At 38.5% G+C, this 21,121-nt stretch overlaps 1 protein-coding gene across 1 annotated transcript; it reads right to left on the reverse strand.

Moving 5' to 3' along the window:
* Nucleotides 1–105: 105 nt before the first annotated feature.
* On the reverse strand, nt 106–21,075 carry ddx46 (DEAD (Asp-Glu-Ala-Asp) box polypeptide 46). Its single transcript, XM_055181042.2, has 23 exons — nt 21,006–21,075; nt 16,468–16,653; nt 15,860–15,937; nt 15,661–15,742; nt 14,705–14,873; nt 14,284–14,504; nt 13,459–13,569; nt 11,934–12,099; nt 9,838–9,958; nt 9,559–9,734; nt 9,350–9,471; nt 9,185–9,263; nt 6,015–6,097; nt 5,521–5,685; nt 3,490–3,652; nt 3,073–3,266; nt 2,851–2,988; nt 2,398–2,547; nt 1,754–1,978; nt 1,346–1,564; nt 1,054–1,198; nt 862–935; nt 106–350 (listed from the first exon to the last, which is right to left on the reverse strand). Exons 1-23 carry the CDS (start codon nt 21,020–21,022, stop codon nt 303–305), a joined length of 3,132 nt encoding a protein of 1,043 aa, XP_055037017.2. The 5' UTR covers nt 21,023–21,075; the 3' UTR covers nt 106–302.
* Nucleotides 21,076–21,121: the final 46 nt, after the last annotated feature.

The raw sequence follows: 21,121 nt of genomic DNA on the forward strand, positions 1-21,121 counted from the left end.
ATAGAAATATTAAACATACAACTCATTTCATGTATTACGGCAAGCAACTGGAGGCAAAGTTATAAGCGAATACAGTGGACTGATTGATATTATATAGCAAACATACACGAGGAAAAACACTTTATTTCCAAATGAAGTTCACTAGGCAGTTAACATGACATTTTCTAAAATATATAGCATGATCAATGCATACTAAAAGAATAAATGTGTCAGAAATTTCAAGGTAGCAAAATCATCTCACAAAACAAAAAGTGTTGTATTGTTGAAAAGGAGAAACAAGCGATAATCCTCTGCTTTCTGCACTACAAAACCTTGTATCGGCCCTTGCTGGTTGGTTGGTATGAGTTTTGCTGAAATGTGAAAAAGACAAAAAACAACAATTTTAGAGTCAACATCTATTCAATTCAACAATTAATACATTTTTAGTGGTGCTTTAGGACTGAAGCTTCACTACTGCTTATGTTTCTCAGTATGTAAAAGTAAATACTGTACTTTTGCATAACGGACCATTTACAGATAAAAGATGTGCTGTTACTGGGTAGGACAGATCAAATGCTGAACTCAGCATCTTTGACTCAAGCCACCAATATGCATTCATCTAGTAACAGCCTTCAAACTGCTTAGCAACCAGAATTTAAGGTGGCCGTTATTTCACTTTGTCTGTGCACTCAAATCATCTCTCAAAACCAGAATGCAACTGATAAAAGGTTTACTTAAGCCAGTGAAAGAAGGTGTTCTTCTATTATATCTCAGCACCACAATGACATGTGAGGTCATTTGAAAGAATGTAACATTATCAACAAAAGATTTATGCGAAAACATTTACTGACATTATAAAAAGGCGAAAAGAAGTGAACTTACTAAGCGGATGAGTTCCTCTTTGATGAGACGTGTGATTTCTGCTTTTGCCTTCTGGACAGCCAGCTCATTAGCACCTTTAAAAATATACATATTAGTTATACATTAAATTCCCATTTGTTTAATCAAAACTAAAAGACACCCCCATAAAGGACACGTACAATACAAAGCAAACAGTCATGTAAACAGACATACTCTCAATAGCCAAGTAGATCTTGCGTTCTCCCTCTTTGGGTTCTTTGCCTGGTGGGAAGTATGTTCCCCGTATAGTGATGGCCGCCTCGGAATACTCGCCGATGCGTTGAAGGGCCTCTTTAGACGTGACTTTCCATCTAGCCGTCTGCAAAACAAATAATGATTAACCACTACTCGGCCCTCCCGATACACCACAAGACTTTAATATTATTATCTGACATTCACTTGAACAGCAGAGGAGGAAAAACCTGAACAACATGTTTAGAAAAATAATTATTTTAGGCAGAAGCACCTGTGGAAAGTCATTGATTTCTAACTCCTCCTCGTATCGCTTCACAGTGTCTGCTGCCTCGGCTGCTTGTCTCTCCTCGTCCAGTTTCTCCACGGGTGTGTAGTTGAGTTTGGCGTTGATCTTCTCTGCCTGCTGTTCTGCGATGGTCTTGGCCGAAACCGAAGGAGCGATCATCGTACCGCCTCTCAGGATGGCGTTCGTCGCCTGCTGCATCACGTCCTAAAATTTATTTATAACATTAAAAAAAAAAAAAAAATTATTCATTAACTTCTTTGATAGCATGATGATTAATATTCAAGCCAAAATAAAACGAGGTTCACAAAAAAACATTTTTTCTCCAACATAAAATTCCAACAAGACAAACTTGTAATGTAATGTAAGGTTTAATCTAAGTTTTCCTTTTATTACCTGGGCTTCGGCACCAAGATTCTTCTGCACTTGTATCCTTTGAGCGAGTTTCTTGGCCATTTCTAGTTTCTGGATGTTTCCAGCAGATGGGGCTGCCACACTACTCTGACCTGACACGGCAGTGACCGTTACCCCGACAGCAGGCGCTCCCGCAGCCCCGCCTGGAGCCGAGAAATCCTTCACGCGCTTCTTTGAGTTAAACATGCTTTCGATCTGCTCATCAATCTGAACAGACACAGCAGCATAAACAACAACACTGTGAAAAACCTCACACAACCTTCAATAAACTCATATAACAGCAAACCCTGACTGGATGGAAACACCTTTAATGGCTTTCTGTAATGAAACTTACATTTCAAATTTGATAAACTATGGCAATGGAACAAATGATACACAAACCCATCACTTCACTTCAGAAGACATTTAATAAATGTATGGAGGATTTTTTGAAGTTTTTAAAATGGGGCACTATCCAACAGCATTAAAAAGCTGAAAAGATTCAGGATACCATTGAATAAAACTCTGAATGTGTTTGGCTAAAAGAAGAAAATCATAAACACATGGGCTAATATTCATTTTGGGGTGAACTATTCCTCTAAAGGCGGACTCAGGATCCTTTGACTCATGATAAACAGAAACCTTACATCCAGAGCGGTGTCTTCATCGTCCGAGTCGTGCAGGCCCAATGCAGCCTTCTGCAGCTTCTTTCTTTCATTGGCCAGTGCATGTTCAGTCTCATCAAACTTAAAACCTTTCCCAGAGAAACCGCTGCTGCTCTTGATACTTTTACCCTCCTGTAGGAACAATCAATATACATTACCACCTAACTGGTGTTATGAGGGGGTTGCCATTTAGGATCGTCATCTTAGACTCGGGTCTTTCCTTCAGAATAAGACTCTAGCTTGATCTTGACATGGGTGAGCATTGCTTTTTTAGTCATCCATGCAGTAATCATTCACATTTGCATTGTGGTATATCGTTAAAATGATCATATTCAACAGCCTTAGAAAGTAATAAAAAGATTCTGATCAATAAGATTTTAAAATCATCTGGTGGTAGGAGTCTTTTGCCAGTATGAAGAGTGCAGCAGATCTTACAGCCTTCTGTTGTTCTTTGAAGCTCGTCCACAGCAGCTCGAGTTCTGCAGGAACAGGAGATCCAGACAGCTCCAGAGCCTTGATGATGTCACCGGCATACCGGGCCTGATCTATAGTGATGAAGGTGTATGCATATCCCTAGGAAACAACGATCACACTTGAGTTAGCCGTCTCCTACGGTTTCAAAATGAACCACGTCACATATCTATTCTTCTCACTCACTTTGTTGCCCGCTCGGCCTGTGCGCCCGGCGCGGTGAACGTAGTCTTCATAGTGGTTGGGACAGTTGTAATTGATCACCAGAATGAGGTGCTTCACATCCAGGCCTCGTGCCGCCACCGAGGTGGCCACCAGTAGCCGGCACACTCCATTCTTAAAGTCATTGATGATGCTGTCCCTGTCGTACTGATCAATGCCTGTGAAAAAAAAACCAACAACACAGTATGTATCATTCATGCATTACACACTCGGCGTGCTTTAATTAAAAGCAATAGATCACATTTGCTTGTTCACACATCAAGACTGATTTAGCACTGAAAAACTGCATCTGAAATCAATGACGCTCCTCTCATGACACAGTCACATGACATTTAACCGTTTATATCATGACATTTCAATAAGGCAAGTGTCCATCTGTACCTCCATGTAATGACATGCAGGGGTAAGATGCTTTCATCAGGTCTTTCAGGAGCCCATCAGCATGTTCCTGTTTATCCACAAAGATGATGACAGCGCCCTTCTCCTGATAGTGACCCAGAATCTCCAGCAGCTTTAGGAACTTCTTCTCCTCCTCGATTACAATCTATTCAAGCAGCAGATGACCAAAGCATCCATCAACAACCTGGACTTTAGTTCATCTCATGTCGAGGTGATACGACGTTTCTGTCATGACTTGGTCTTTTTTTTTCTGTTGTCTATTAAATATGCTTTTGTATGGTGTCTTAAATGATATATCTGACTGTGGATGTTAAAAGAGGAAACTGCCCAGAATTTCTCTACTTTGGAACACAGGCGTTTTTACGTATAAATCATGATTAAACTGGAATGCAGTTTCTTCTAAATAGGCTATAATTATAATGTATGCGATAACAGTGATATATTTACATTACATTATTTTCTTTACTATATATTATTACATACATTATCTTTGTTATTATTATTATATTCAGTATTATATAGGCTGCATTATTTTTCCTTCACATATAAAGAAGCACATAATGATATCTTAATGCTTTGTTTCCTCACTTCTTAAATCTCTATGAAAGCGTCTGCTTACTCTAAATGTAATGTAAATGAAAAAAGTAATGAGAAGTCCAAACATCAATCGCTCGATCTAGACTTGTTTTATTTAAGATACAGATCAATGTCTCCAGTGAAGTCATATTAAAAGGTTTTTCTTATTGCAAAACAGAACTTTACCGCTCTTTTGATTTGGTGACAAACTGCTCTAACATTTTCTGTGGATAAGCACTGCAGAAGTCCTTATATGGAGCTTGTTTGGGTATTATGCAAATAATCAACCTTGTCATTCAGAACACTCCAAATTCACTTACAGAAAACCTGTATAAAAACTAATTCATGTGCAGAAAGTTTTCATGAGAATGTAAATGTGCGTATAAATACAGAAAACGTACATAATTATTAATAAATGAGACACATTGTCATTTCAATTTTAAACAATCAAATGGTAACTTAACACTAGTAAAGAAGTTAGTAATTAGTCAAATGTACCATTTTAATAAAACAAAATTGGGATTTCTTTACTATACACAGCACTCTGGATAGGACAAAATAGGGTGAATTAAATCTAAACATGATGAAGGTCATATATTTTGAGTATGCGTACACAGTGGACTAGGTCACAGCTTCTAACGTTTATTCTTCCTACAAACTAACTGAATACTTTAAAATCATGACTTATTAAATCAATCACTTTTAATCTAAACTTAAGACATTCTTCTGTAACAAAGCATTCACATAAAATGTCCAGTTAATGTACTTATCCTGCAATAGCTGGTTTGTCCAGAACAAAGCATTCACATAACTCATCTGGGTAATATACTTATGCCGCAATAGTTAGCCTGGCTGGAACCGAGCGGATTTTAAACCACAATACTGTATGACACTTGCATTACATGTGAACGGCCCCTACGCTAATAGGATCCTGTTTCTCTCTCCCTGTCTCGTCCTCAACCCCGAGGACAATGAGACAAACAGAACCAGTTCCTGCAGCTGTGAATGTCATCACACCACTGATCTACTGACCGTCCTACACCGTGATGCCCAGCCAATGCCTGACCAATGACCACCGGCGGAACCAGTTTAATCCGCTTACCCGTTTCATATCCCTATCGTGTTTATATATATAAATATATATGTATCTCTCTCAAGGGTTTTGTCCTTCTAGGAGTTTTCCCACTGGGTTTTCTCCTAGGGGGGGTTTTCGTCCCCGGGAGATTCAGCCAACTTTGACTTAACTTAGCACTTTCCTGTATACGTTACATTATTACTACGCTCACTTGTACGGTTTAATATTAGCCGCTGTGTTCTACTTCTTATATTATCTACCGATTATTCTGTGTTTTCCCCTACATCTACTAATGTAAAGCTGCTCTGAAACAATTAACAATTGTAAAAAGCCCTATATAAATAAAATTGAATTGAACTTACCACATGTTGCTCCACATCTGAACACACAACACTCCTGCCCCCCACAAGCACCTCAATGGGTTTGGACAGGGTCCTTCGGGCCAGGGCCTCCATAGTTCGTGGGAAAGTGGCGGAGAACATCACGGTCTGACGGTCTGGCCTAACATTATCTATGATACGCATCACCTGCAAATCAACAAATTACTCTAAACTGTGAATTCAAAACGGCACCTTTAAATAAACAAACAACTTCTCATCATCACCCTTGTTCCATTCAAACTCAAATGGCTTTGTTTGATAAAAACAAAGGAAGAAATTACGATTGAGTCACGGACAGCTCTTTATATGCACTTACAATGAATTCTCCTGAAGCTTTGTATGAAGAACAGAATGCCATTTAATGTCTTAAACACATTAATAATCTTCCCCAGTAAGTTCTTAACTCTACACATACAGCAACAGAGATCATTTATTTTGGTTTCTCACGTCTACGGCTAGTAAAACAATAGACAAACCTGTGGTTCAAAGCCCATATCAAACATGCGGTCTGCTTCGTCCATCACCACATACGTCACTCTTCGTAGATTAGTGACTCGACCTGAGTGGCCAAACAGAAACGCACTGAATGAGAGAACATAAATGTAATGGACAGCAGTGTTTACAAGCAGTACAAAACACTGGCTAACAGGAAGTAAGGTTCTTTCAAACACTACAGCCAATTACTCTTGGCCTAAATGATATTCCTGGCAGGTTTTTTCTTGTCTTGCGTACCATCTCAGGGGCATGGAGAACCTGTAAAATTCAATAGAGCCACATCATACAATAAAAGAGATGGAGTCACGCCTCAAGCATTATCTGATCGGATTTTCACCTATGAAAGAAACATATTACAGATTACCTCGCATGTGTGGAAACAAAACAAACCCTTCCTACTGTGACTGCCGGACACCCTTAATATGTCTTTTATTCTTACAGCACATGAACAGCCAATAAAACGGCTTGCTGCATACTCATCCAGAACAGGTGTAAATATAACTGGACTTGACCTACTGACATATTCATATTCATTCATCAATTACTGTTGGAGGTTTAAAAAGATTTTACGGGTTTAATATAGAGACAGCATTTGTGGCACAACATTGATTAAATATTTTCAGCTCATTTAAAATATTTAAATGAATTAAATTATGCCAACAAAATAACTTGATATAAAAACCAGGAAATTATTATTTACTTTGCCTCACCTATAAACCTGTAAAATGGATTTTTCTTTGAGATTTTTTTTCTTAAATGTGCAACATGCTTCATGTTACTGATCTCAAACCTGTGCTGCGTTTACATGTAGAGAGGCGGTGCAGGTAAAAATCAATTAAATTATTTCAGTGTTGTTATTTATCAGCGTGACCTATTTCTATAACAAGAGTTTGATAAAACTCTGGTCTTTGTAAATTCAATTAAATTCTCCTTTTTTTATAACTTACCAGAATGTCCGACCTCCTCACGCACTTTCTTCCCAGCAAGATCTCTTTAATTCCTGTTTCTATAAAAATATGAAGATGTGCCGTACAGCTCATGCGGGTGTCCACATACAGCAACGATGATCTCTGCCTCAGCTCCCTATGTCTCACTATGTTCGCTACTAGAGCAAGCTCCTGATTGGTTAACACGGCACGAATATTCACCAAAGTTCAGATTTTTCAACTCACGTGATTCACAGGTTACACTCAACAAACGCCTGAATGTTCAATTTGCGTTGCCTCATTCGCGCGAAACGAACCACTGTTTTGAAGAATCAAAAGTGGTTTTAAAAAAAAAGTACCGCAAAAATGTTTTTTCTCTTTTTGAAAAAATGAGAAACAAAATCATGTTTATCATAGGGCTGGGTATTGTTAGGAATTTCACAATTCGATTCGATTTCGATTCTTGAGGCTTCGGTTCAATTCGATTTGATTCAATCCGATATTGATTTACTTGCTTCGGTATCGATTCGGTAATAAGTCGATGCACAAGCAATTAACTCTTTCACCGCCATTGACGAGATATCTCGTCAATTAAGAGAAAACACTTCCCCGCCAATGACGAGATTTTCCGTCTTTCCGCAATACCGCTATTATCCACCTTCCGCAACTTTTTAAACCCGGAAGTATTGCCCTATGGCAAGGGGCTGCATGTCCGTGTTTGTTTTAAAGATCGCTCTGAATGGGATCTTTATGAAAAGTCCGTCACAAAAATGGAATTAACTCTGCTTTTTGCTCAAAATGTGGTGTTTTTGCAGAAATCTAACCATATTCAATAGCTGATTACAAAAGAACCACTGAAGGTAGGATGAAACGTTTTTTTTTTGTTTGAAAGCAGAGGGTCTGTTCTTTCATTTGATATATTGTATGTTTATATATTTAAAGTGACACCATGTAATTTTTCAACCTTCATAATACATTTTCAAGACCCTTGTGATAGCACATCGACTTTAAATAGGTTGAATGACATGTCTACCATAGCCTGACGGGGTCTGTATCACTTTCACTCGTATTTTAAAACTTAGGGTTTGTGGTAGTAACCAGAGCACAAAAAAACTACAAAATTCGACTGCTTTACGGCATACGTCACTTCCTCCACACAATTTGTTTTTAACGTGAATTTTGCTGGAGGCTACTTAAGGAGTGTAGAGAGCAGTTTCTATTATGTGACTCTGTCATCAAGCCTGGGTTATTAAGGTAAACTGAGCATTACATTCGCAAGCCATAAGCATACTGCAACAATTTACGATTAACTAAGTATAATAGTCAACTTTGTAATTGTTAATATTGTGAAATAAGACAGTCTTGATGACGTATTAGAAATACGACATCCGGAGGCTGCAACCTTCAGATTGAGAAATGGCTTCTGCCACGACGAGTTCCTCATCAGAAAGTTGTAACATGACTGCGTTTCTCCCTGTTGTCTCAAAATGTTGATCGTTTAGCATTTTAAATGTTTAGTTTTTAGTTTAGTTTTAAGGTTGGCCAGTTCCTTTCCTTTGCGACAGTGCTGCGGCGCTTGTGGGCTCTAGGGGCGCTAGAAGTGAAAAATACGTGTCTAGCACCCCCTAGTGGCCAAAAGTTTCATGGTGTCCCTTTAAAGAAAAACATTTTCTGGAAGGCATTAAACTTTGGTGAAAATCATGAAAAACGCTGGCGCTGGCTGGCAACTTTTTTTAAAAAACGCTGGCGGTGAAAGAGTTAAGTACCCGAGTATATTTTTAAATAATGTGTGTAGTATTACTAATGTTTGATCACGTTGATGGTGCAGGCTTGAAAGAAGTGCTGCTGTTTGCCATCTTTGATCTTTCTGTTTTGATAAAGCGCGTCTTGTACAACGCTGAATGCTCTCACTAGAGTGTTGCCCACAGCGCCGCCACTGGCCGGGGGGCTGAATCGATTCATAGGATTTGATGAATCGATTCATAGGATTGGATGAATCGATATTGAATTGAGAAAGAAATAATTGCAATGCATTGATGAATCGATATTTTTACCCAGCCCTAGTTTATCATCACTATGCCACAAATGCTATCATTCATTGTTTTACGCCAGACCATTCCCAATTAATATAATGAGTAAATAAACACCAATTGCAAAAATGAATTATGCAAAACAGTCCCAACACACCACATGTAGCATTATCAAGAAAAGAATGATAACCATACCGCTGTTGGCACCTAACATGTCAATCATTCTTCCTGGTGTGCACACTATGATTTCTGCACCTCGCTTCAACTCGGCAATCTGTAAAAGACAAACAGACAACTTTCTGTACATTCTGAGTGAAGTTTTAGCCGAATTGGTTAGAACTAGAAAGCGTGTGTGTGGACCTGCTCGCTGATGCCAGTGCCCCCATAAACACAGACCACCCTCAAGCCCAAGGGTTTGGAAAACTTCTTGCACTCTTTGGTGATCTGCAGAGCCAGTTCTCGTGTGGGGGTCATTATCACACCTTGATGAGACAAAACCCATTGTTATGAGTGTGCTGGAGATTATTATCCTGATGAATATGATCAATAAAGAGATGAAGAGAACATACAGATGGGACCTTCACCCTCCCCTAAAGGTCTCTGGTCTAATATGTGGCGAAACATGGGTAGGAGAAAGGCGATAGTCTTTCCACTTCCAGTCTTAGCGATGCCGATGAGGTCGCGCCCTGACATGATGGCCGGTATGGCCTGGGCTTGGATTGGGGTTGGTTTTTCATAATTGTGTCTTGTTGACATAGTTGAAGAAAGTTTGTTAGGATTCATTTATTTTTCCAGGTGTAAATGTGTATGAAATATTTAGGAAATCTGATCGACCAAGCAGAACTCACTTCTTTAGTGCATTCAGAACCTTCATGGATATCCCACACTGTACCCAGGTTTTGATGGGCTTTGGACATCCTTTGCCTTTGACTGTGATGCCCTCCAGCTCCAGGCGGTATTCACTCACCTCTGAAACAAAAACATTTACTTGAAAACCCAGCTCAAGTCACAGATTTACCATTTTCTACATAAAAAATAACATGACAATATAACCTTGATATTTTTAATAATAACAACCGAGTAAGACATTGAACTTAACTCTTTCCCTGCCAATGACAGGTTTTTCCAGCAATCCGTATTTTGGCTATTATCCACCAGGTGGCGCTCTTACTCAATTTATAAAACCCGCAAGTATTCCCTTAGGGCAAACTGTTTAAACTCTGTCTATGTTTTGATCATTGCTCTGAATCTGATCTCTATCAAAAACCCTTTACAAAAATGCAATTATCTGTATTTTAGCGTTTTGCTCAATTTTTTTTTATTTATTTGTATAATAAAAAGATAACAAATTAAGGTAGGATGAAACAACTTTTTTAAAGCAGAGGGTCTTTTCTTTAATTTGATATGATGTATCTTTATATATTTAAAGAAAAACATTTGAAATCATAAATTAATCATAAAAATTAAAGAGTTAACAAGCACAAGTAATGATACAGTCAGGTTCAATTATTAGTTAGAAATTTGTTGTTCATCTTTCCTGAAATTGCATTTGAAGAACAGATGTAAGCCTATGTTTACATGACAGCGATGTATTGAAAAACAGAAAAGCTTTTCCTTTTGCGTTCATGAAAAATGTCATTTTTTAAAAAATGTCATTCTATTAAAAAAAAATATGATGTCTCTTTCATCTATATGCCGACTATACACAACTTTATCTTCCCTTGCAACGCAATAATAAATATACTCTTAAGCCGCTGTTAGACTGTTTAAACAAACTTAAAATATGGCTTTCAAGTCATTTTTTAAACCTAAATGAAAATAAATGGGAGTTTAATATTTTTGGCCACAAGGAAAATTGTGCTCTTGATTATGATTTGGGTTACCTTACCACTTATAACACAAAGTGTGTCAGGAATTTGGGCTTCATTTTTCATTCCAGTTTACTATTTGACAAACAGATTTCAGCAGTTGTCAAGTCTTGCTTTTACCAACTCCGCCTTCTTCGTAAGGTGAAACCCATTTTATCGAGGAGAAATTTGGAAACAGCTATCCATGTGACATCATGCTACATGCTTGTTACATTTAGAATTGACTACTGCAATTCACTGTATTATGGCATTCCTCAGGCTTCTATCTCTCGTCTGCAATTGGTTCAAAACGCAAATTACTTGAAGGGAAGCGAAAATACGACCAACACCTATTTTAATGTCTCTGCACTCGCTCCCGTTAAAGTATAGGATTGAGTTCAAAATTGTATTATTTGTCTATAAAACTGTTAATAGTTTGGCACCTAAATATCTAACGGATCTTCTAATCCCATACACTCCATCCAGAAGTTGAAGATCCTCCGACCTCGACAATCTTACAGTTCCTTAAAAACGTGGTGATCGCGCTTTTGCCGTTACTGGGCCGAAGCTGTGGAATAGCCTTCCTCCTCCTATTAGGTATGCTCCGTCTAGTCTATCTACTCTTTTAAATCTCAGCTGAAAACTCATTTATTCACTCTTGCTTTTAATACACTGTAGTCTGCTTTTTGTATCTAGGTTTTATTTTAATGAATGTTTTTTGCTTTGTCTGGAATTCATGTATTGGTTTTATATTGTGTTTTTTATCCCTTGCAAAGCACTTTGGTCAACCTCGGTTGTGTCTTAAATGTGCTCTATGAATAAATAAATGATTGATTGATTGATTCTTGCTAATGTTGCGACGACCTCAAATTTAGTTTGGGCTGTCAGTAAAAAAAACTTTCAGTGTCTTTACGTTCACATTGTACAATTCAATTGAATCATAAAATGACCCACAGCTCTGCCTGAATATAACGTCCATTAACCTTTGCATGAAAACACAGTTAAAAGAAAATCATTTTTTAAGTGATATGTTGCAGTTCCTTATCAATAAAGTGATGCAAGCCGGTTTAGCTTTAATAAGATTTTTTTGATTGTACCCTCAGGTGTCATCCTGAGCAGCTCCGGCACTTCCACATAGAAGTTCTTGCGGAAGGACTCATATTCAATCTTCTTATGATCAACAGGCTCCAGGACTTTTCTTTGTTTGGTCTGAAAGCCTGTGAGGGCCGTCTGCAGATCCACCTCCTCTTCCTCTGATGAATACTAAAACACACACAGCACAAAACAAACCTCAAGTAAAGAACAAAACTCTTTTTTGGCCATAAAACCGCAAAGTTTGGTTTCCTGTTTCTCACTAAACTCACTCTGTGAGTTTTCATTTGTTTGAATCTATGTATTTGGGAACTCTTCCCCCTTCTTCATTTCATTTATTCATGTCTGTCCTGAATACATGTTCTGAATTGGTCACACCACAGAAAAAATGTGTTATTAACCGCCCAGCCAAATTTAAATGATAAAAACACCAAGTAAACAAAATAAGTCATCAAAGTCTTGTGAAACGCAGCGCTCAAGCTCTGGGGGCGTGTCCTCTGTTGACACTGAAACCACACCCACTCACAAGAAAGATGTCTTTTGGGTGTGATGACAATATAGGCTACAATATATAATTGCATATTTGTATAATTGTGTTGCTGTCAAAATACAACTATAAATAATAATAGCAGCATTTTTATAAACTTCTATTCTCACACATAATATAGTTGTGTGTGATTTTTTGGGGGTAAAGGGGGCACCACAGGGCACCCATTTGGCCAGCAGCAGCCCTGCTCCATTACAATACTTACAGGCAACTAATCATCATATCTTCTACTCCATAAAACACATGTTAATGCTCAGTAGTACTCATATGGTTCTTTAATGTATTTGCACTGTACTAAAATGCGTTAATTTTTAATGGGGTTCAAAAGTTTGGGCATCCTTGGTAAATATGAGCAAAGAAAGCTAAAAAAAATCTATAATGTTTCTTCTTTTAAGCTTGTGAGGAACCTTACTGGGGTTATAATGTTTCTAGCTGCACCGAAAACGCCTTCTGATGGTGTACTGGTAACGCAGATTAATACTTTTTCACAACCTTGACCCAGAGAGAATATCTTGCAGCATTTTTATACCCCTCATCACTGATACCAGTTGCCTCCCCTTGCAAACAGCCCACTAACTCAGAGTCTGCTGGCTGTTTGCATTCACATGAACTTAAAGATTTTATTTTATATTTCTCATAGTTTGACAACCGTCACAGTCCTAGCCCCGAATTAAGCAGATTTAAAGCAAAAGTATTTGATGAACGTATAATACGTGCCGAGAGCATAAGGTTAATCAGTCAGTAGCTCATTTCTGACAAAGGTGGGCTTTAATTCTGAAAAGCTGCCAGTGAGCCTTCTGTGTAAATACAAGCCAATGCTGGAAGCTGGAAAATGTTATCCTTGAATCAGACCTTAGTAACAGTGCAAGAATCAACTCGGAATGTGAACACCTGCAGATCTGAAGCTGGGTTGTACTATTTAAAAAAGTCAGAAAATATCTCTATGTAGAAAGAGGTTAAAAAGTTCAGTAGTGTGACTGTACCTCCATGGCATCCTGATCGTTCTCCATAAGCTCTCCTTTCTTCTTGCCAGTCTGGGGCATCTTCTTTGTTTTCACAACGGTCACCACTTTCGTCACAGTCATGCCTCCTTTCTGTTAAAACACAAGTCACTGCACTCACGTCTGCTGCAACCATGATGAAAGCATTATATAACCAATTCTGTCTACGAGATTTACTCACACTCGTTTCAAACAAGTACAATATGATGCTTTTCCACAAGTGACTAAAGAGGATCAGAAGGTTTATGCTGCTCTTTTCCATAAATTTTTCATAGTGGAAATGAAACAGTCAGTCAAGATTATATAATTTCGTAATTGGACTTTAATCAAAACTAACATGATAAATGTAAGCATTAAAACGAAAAAAAGATGTTTTGTTATAGTTTATGTAGCGAGGACACCACCGTCGTGTAGACCATAGCCTGTGAGATCAGTTTAACAGACACAATGATAAAGAGACATTTAAAGACAGACAGAAAAAAATGGACACTGGAAAGCAACAGGAAATCAGCGGAAGTCTGGTTTACAAATAACGTTACCATGACTGACTGCTTTATTTCCACTTTACAGCAAATGGGGAAAAGTACCAAGCATAATATTACAAGTCCTCTGAAGTCATACAAAGCTTTGTGTGCAGACCCAAATTCACATCATCATTCACTAATGTTGCTGTTACATCCCATTTATTTCACTGTGTGAAAAACAGACATCTCCTTTTGTGTCCACATAAAAACGCACGTTTGGAATGAATGATTGAACAATAAAAAGATAATAAAGGCACATTCAAAAAAATCCTTGTTTTCTGACCTTGTCATTTCCTCCTTTCATGGTGCCCATGTTGAACTTCTTGACTTCCTCTTTCACCTCCTCCATGTAGGCATCCAGAGGGTCCAGCTCCTCTCCAGTTTCCTCCTCCATACGTGTGGCGGTCTCGGTTTCTGTGACTTTGTCCTTTTCTCCGTCTCCCTCCTCCTCCTCCTCCTCTTCCTCTTCCTGGTCCACTGGGGCTAAAGGCTCCTCATCATCATCTGAACACACAAAAACATCTATTTAAACTCCTGCTAGAAGGAAAGCCCCAGATTCAATACAAACTCTGTAGACAGATTTGTAAGAACAACGACAATCCTGTGTGTAGGTTAATGATTCGCACACATAAGCAAATAGAGGCTCTGGGTTACAGATTATTGAAGTAAATTTAGGTCTGTGTGATTCATAAATCAAATCTGACCATCATCATCCTCCAGACTCCATTTCTTCCCCTGCTTCATCTCCTCCAGCTCTTTTTTGAGTTCTCCAATGTTCTCCATGGCTTTCTTCCTCTGTTCCTCCCTCCATTTCTCCACACGCTCTTTTCTCTTTCTCATCTCTTCCTCCAAAGTGTTCTGGTCAAATTCTTGCTGCAAAATTGATAGTTTTCCAAGTTTATCACTTATTCAACTATGACAAAATTAATTAAGGAGTTACATGCATTTCATCAAACGTGAGATTATCTTACTTCACATCCCTCATATCCTAACATCAAGACATTGGTCATTGCCGACGTATAGGAAAACTTAAAAGTAGCGTTACTGTTTGCTTTTGAGTTTGCATTAACAACAGTCTCCCAACCAAATTACAGATCAACATTTTCGCCTTACCGGTTGACAATCTCAGAGAAATCTAGATACTGAACCATTAAAAATGTTGATAAATGCATAGAAAGACAGCATAAAATAATCATCATTGGGAAGCTCCAAGCCCTAAACTTTACAAATTGGTAGGTTATTAAAAAACTTATCAGATACTAATCCGAATCAATCATGTAATAGTAGAATTTCATTAAAAATCTACTTTTCAAACTTCTAGACCATTCTTTAAATTTTGCACAAAGTGTTTATTTATCATTATAGCTCACAACAAACAATTGAAATATTTTTTTTAAGACCAAACGGTACTCAAATGATCCCACAATAAAGTATGGGATCTAAAACTTTCTCGCTTCAGAGTTTTATGCATTAACATGATACAAAATTTGTTAGAAAATACTGTAGTGTTCTTATCAGCTTTATGATGAGATCTTTATGGTCGGCACAATAATAAGAATAAAAAAGCATCAATTCAAAGCAAACCTTTGCTCTACGCAAAAATCGTTGATAATTCTGACTTTCTGATTCAAACGTAACCCAGCAAATCACAGACACTTACATCTTCAACCTTCTCCTCTTCTTTTTCCTCCTTAATTTTCTTCTTGTCTGTAGACTGGTCTCCATTTTCCACCTTCTCCTTGCTGTAATTTCCAGAATTACATTAGACAAACAATCAATAAAATTAAATACACAGTGAGAAAAAAACTGAGATGTTTTGTAGATTGTGGATGTGGTGTGCATGCGTGTTAGATGTTGACCTCCTTCCCCTGCTCCTGCTCTTGCTCCTCCTGCGGTCTCGACTCCTTGACCGCCTCCTGTCCCGACTCCTTGAGCGCCTAGAAAAGCACAAGACATGTATGTTATAAATAACACCACATAAAGACCAGATGGATGGATCTACTTTACAGTGATAAAATAAAGCAATATTACTGTGCATTCAGACCGCCACCGGCGAGAGCGTCAATGTGGCCGGAAGTCATTCATTTTCAATGAGAGCCGGCGGCGAGCTCCGGTGAGCAGCGGCACATCATGTACAGCGTGAGCGTCGAGGAGAGTTAAAATCAGCTCAACTTACACGGTACGGCGGCAACCAATCGGAAGGCAGAAATGTTCGGTGGCAACCAATCGGATGGCGGAAACCTCCGCCTAAGAGGAGTTCAGAGAATGCATTCGAGCGTCATAGCGTCCACTACACCTTTTCTTTAGCGTCGTTGGCAGGGCAGCCAGAGCTTTTATTGACGCTCTCGCCGGTGGCGGTCTGAATGCACAGTTACAAGATACACACATACTGTATAAATACTGAAATATTTTTGTGTTATCTATGACACACAAACGGTAAAGGTTCAAAATAGGGGTTGCGTGCGACCTCGGTCTCTTTCTGTCTCTGGATCGTGATCTTCGGCGGTCTCGGCTGCGTGATCTCTCTCTTCTGCTTCGCTCGCGGTTCCGTGACCCAGCCCGATCATCTTTCTTGGATCGCTTTGAGTCTGGCGATCTGCTCTTAGATCTGCTGCCGGACCTTCCCCTCGAACCTGATCGCTTCCTGTAATGGCTGCAACATATCAAATGGTTTAAACGTATTTATTCACATCAGTACACATTTCAGTTGCAATCAAACGTTTACATACACCTTGGCTTGCAGAATCAAGAAAATGCTGAACATTTTGGAAGAGGAATTTTTAAAGATTAAGGTTTTAATTCAGTCCTGCCCTGAAAGTTATTTCACATGAGAAATGTTTCCAGAAAGTTTGCAACAAAGATAAAAATAACCCAGCTCATAAATTTACATTAGGGATGTGCATCTCCATAACCGAGTCCGAGGCTATGCATCGAGATGCGTAACGCATACGATACATTACATTAAACATATGAACCAGCTACCGATGCGATACAATGTGATTTACCCCATTACGATGCACTGCAGTCCAAATTTTTATTTGGTTCAACACAATGTCATTCAATGCAGTATGATGCAATAAAAAATATGCTATGCAATTTAATATGGTACAGATTTAATTGCAGTTTCCACACATTTTGAACATTAGCGTCAGAACCATTATAAGACCACTTTAAGACTAATGATATTGGATAATTTGGACCCACTCACATTTTCTCTAATTTAGCGCATTTGTCTGTTCATTTGTCAAATTCATTCCACTAGAGCAGTGGTTCTCAATCCTGGTCCTGGAGGCCCACTGCTCTGCACATTTTGTATGTCTCTCTTATCTGACAGACAATGAGATCTCTGCTAATGAGCTGATGATTTGAATCAGCTGTGTTAAACAAGGGAAACATACAAAATGTGCAGAGCAGTGGGCCTCCAGGACCAGGATTGAGAACCACTGCACTAGAGGAATACCCTAATAAATTAAACTCAGTTGAAATTGAAACTCAATTGTGCTCAACTGTGTCAATTATTTCCTCTCTCTCTGCACTAAGTGGCAGTGCCGTGGTTGGATAGTGCAGATTAAGGGGCGGTGTTATTGTAATAAGACTCGCTACCTATGTCACAAAACAGGCGAAATCTAAACTACCTAATTTTTCACATGCTTGCAGAGAATCAATGGCTGCGTCCGAAACCGCATACTGTACAGTAGGTACTGAATGAGATTAAAGGAACAGTATGTAAGAAATGTATATCAATTAATCATAAAATGGCCCTGATATGTCACTAAACATTAAGAAATCATTTTCATTTCAAATATTATATCACTGACAACAGTGGTCTGGCAAGGATATTGTCATTTAAAAAGTGGAGTTGCAGCCCTCAACTGATGTTTATGTTGTCATGTTGTGTATTGGCCACCAGCTGTGTGATTGCAGTACCAGTTTTAACCACAAGCTTTGTGATTGCAATAACAGTTTTGGCCACAATCCTACATACTGTTCCTTTAAGTACCTACTTACTGACCGTTAAAACAGTAGGTACTGTATAGTATGAATCCTGGTAGTAGTATGAATGCGATTCGGAAGCATCACATCCGCCATGTTGATACATCACGTGACATACGTGGTCATCACATCATGTCATGTCAGTGCGAAAACAGCCACATCGCCAGTTTCACCTCTCCTTCTTCGTTGCATAGACCCCTCCGCCCCCGGGGCACCATGGGATAGTGAAGTGTCCATTGTATGCACACTGCAAAATCTAGCCGGAAGTAGTAGGTCATCCGGGTACTTTTCGCATACTGTTTTTGGAATACTATGTGGCATACTATTTAGGGCTGCAGCTATCGATTCTTTTTGTAATCGATTAATCTAGTACTGAATCGATCGATTAATCGAGTAATCGGATAATTTTTTTGTGTGTTTTTAAACAACCAAAACAAATAATGCATAACGAAAATGACTTGGCTGTAAAATGTTCAAGCATTTGGCTTTTATTTCTAAAAAAAACAGAGGTATTTGGCTCCAAGAAATAAGCCTATTTATTTCAATTTTTACCCATTTAGTGTTTATAAGTGCCAGTGCCAACAATTAAACACTTTAATTTCTTAATATGCACAACAGGTTTCATGCTGTAATCTAGCCCTGACATCAAAGTAAATATCTGGTTTATGTACATTTCTACACCTGCAGCATTTACCATTAGGCTTTTAACATATAATATATCATTTCTGGGGTGAGCCTATTTGCTATGGTAACAACCTGTGTGTGTGCGCGCACGTGCACTTGTGTTTGTGCGTGTGCACGCGTTCTGTGCGTGAGGAAGAGTTCCCCAGTCAGACGTTCAGTTGCTTCATTGCATTTTGGTACTGCAGAAATACATACATTACTTTTCAATAGAACGCTGCATTTGGTTTGCATCACTTGCATTGCGGTGCATTTTAGGTTAAGAATCCGCTCGAAAAATCACAACATCACGTCCCGCTGTATACAGTGAATGCATGCTGAAATTATTGTTGCGTGGCTACATAAGTTTAAGCATATGTGATGCATTGCGCGATCGGTCTGACTCGCGTGAGAGAGAATAACTTCCTTATGCTAAACTCCAATAAAACAGAGATTATTATTATTGAACAAAATATGTCAGATTACAAGTTGCCCATATATGATTGCACTGTGGTGCCGTTTTTTGGTACACACACCTGTAGTGCATGCGTGTGTGTCAAGGGGTTCTTTTTTAATCTATACTGTCCTGCAATTGAACGTGAATACGTTTACTCCTTAAAAACATCAAAGCTAAACATCATATCTAGTCAAACCGCATAACGACATTGCTACAAATACAGTATGGGATTAAAATCAGCGGAAGCTATGTTACCTTGTTTCATCGACGCTTGGTGAAACAACAGTGGATGTTTTCAGTTCAGATGCTGAATGTAATGATCCCAAACTTTAGACAGTCTCTCTCTGCCGTTTATGGACATATTCGCTCCGCCATCGCGCCAACTAAATTCAAAATGAACCACGCGCTATGATGTGCTTCCTGAACATTGAACAACGGTCCGTGTGAATCAGATCTTGGCGCGTGTAGTGCGCGTCATAGGAATTTAACGAGGCTTCGAGGCAGAATTTTTGCCTCGAGGAATTTTTTGAATCGAGTAAATCGAGTAACTCGATGAATCGTTTCAGCCCTAATACTATTCACCTTGCCTACTGCTTTTTGCCTACTATATAGTATGGAAGTAGTTAATGTTTGTTAATGTTTGAAGGTTTACCAAAACAAAATCTTTTCACGCTATGACACCTTTAATACTGCACAATGTTACCTGGTCAATCAATGAAAGTTTGTATGTTTTGTGATTGTTTTATGAGTTGTTTCTTGTTTGTCCTCAGTCATTAAACGTTCAATAATCTGCAGTAAAATCTTTCAGGTCCTGCAGAATCTTCTGAATATTTGAACCCTGTTCACCAGTGACTGTATGATGTTCAGATTCATCTTTTCACAACCCTAACCCTAAATACAATCAAACGATTAATACGCAACTATTTAAATACATACAATTTTAAATGTATTAAATGTATGACTTAGTCCATATTTCTATTTTTAATAATACCAACTACTTTTTACTGTTTCGCAGGTTTTGTATCATGTCCCTCTGTGTTGCATAATGAAAAAAACTGACATTTATACATTTATATTGTTCTGCACGATTACAAATGATCTCAATAACTAATCTTATTTCAAATTCATATCATTATCTGCTTTAGGGTGAGTTGAGACTGTCAAATCGTCGTCCCTGTTTATTTTACACTAGTAAAATCTGAAGGCTATTTCGCGAATAAGAATCCTGGGCAAAGTTGCACTGAATTATTTGTAGTCACAGAACACACCGGCCCACATTGTCAGCGGCACACCGGGAAACCTCCCGCCGGTGCTCTAGATGGTCGGTCCGCCACTGACGGCGCACTTGTCAAACTGCGACTGATACATCTCCGCTGTTTCAAATTTGTCCAGATAAGAAGGTGTGAAGCTTAAGCAGAACAGTTAAGCGAGACAGTCGTATAAAAACAGATTTCTGGCTATGCTATATTTTCTTTAGGCTGGATTTGTTAATTGTTGCGAGATTTATTTTGGCAGTGTGAGATAACGTTAGAGCCCCATAGCGTGCGTCTCACGCCAAATGCGTCAGAGTTGGCAACCATGATTATATAATGGTATATTTACTCTTCATAATGGTAAAAAACGCTAAACAATCACTTGTAACACATATAAAGTATGTGCATTAAATCACAAGCTAAGAGCTTCTTAAAGAGCAAGTAATATAAATTCAGTTGTCTGAAATCATTGTTTGTTGTGCAGTTAGCACAGAGCTCTCTAACACAAACTGCTGTCTATTTAAAGACATGGACTCCACTAATAATTTTATAATAAATGTACCTTATACTTTATGGACAAGTATTAAATATGTCATGTAAAACACAAATGAAATAAAAGTGAACTAATATGCGAAGACTTACCGAGACTCTCGTCCCATGATGTCGCGAGTAACTCTGTAACCCGGATGCTGTAGAGTGACAACTTCCGCTGCTTAGTTTTATTATTGTTGTTGTTGTTGTTATTATTATTATATTAA

The sequence above is a fragment of the Misgurnus anguillicaudatus genome, chromosome 9, assembly GCF_027580225.2.
Source record: "Misgurnus anguillicaudatus chromosome 9, ASM2758022v2, whole genome shotgun sequence".
Taxonomy (NCBI): Eukaryota; Metazoa; Chordata; class Actinopteri; order Cypriniformes; family Cobitidae; genus Misgurnus; species Misgurnus anguillicaudatus.

Excerpts from the sequence above, each read along its gene's own strand:
- ddx46 (XM_055181042.2), bottom strand. Across the intron at positions 1,979-2,397 it reads ATGAAGACACCGCTCTGGAT|ATTGATGAGCAGATCGAAAG; the intron begins GTAAGGTTTCTG and ends GTGTCTGTTCAG. Across the intron at positions 1,565-1,753 it reads ATCTTGGTGCCGAAGCCCAG|GACGTGATGCAGCAGGCGAC; the intron begins GTAATAAAAGGA and ends AATAAATTTTAG.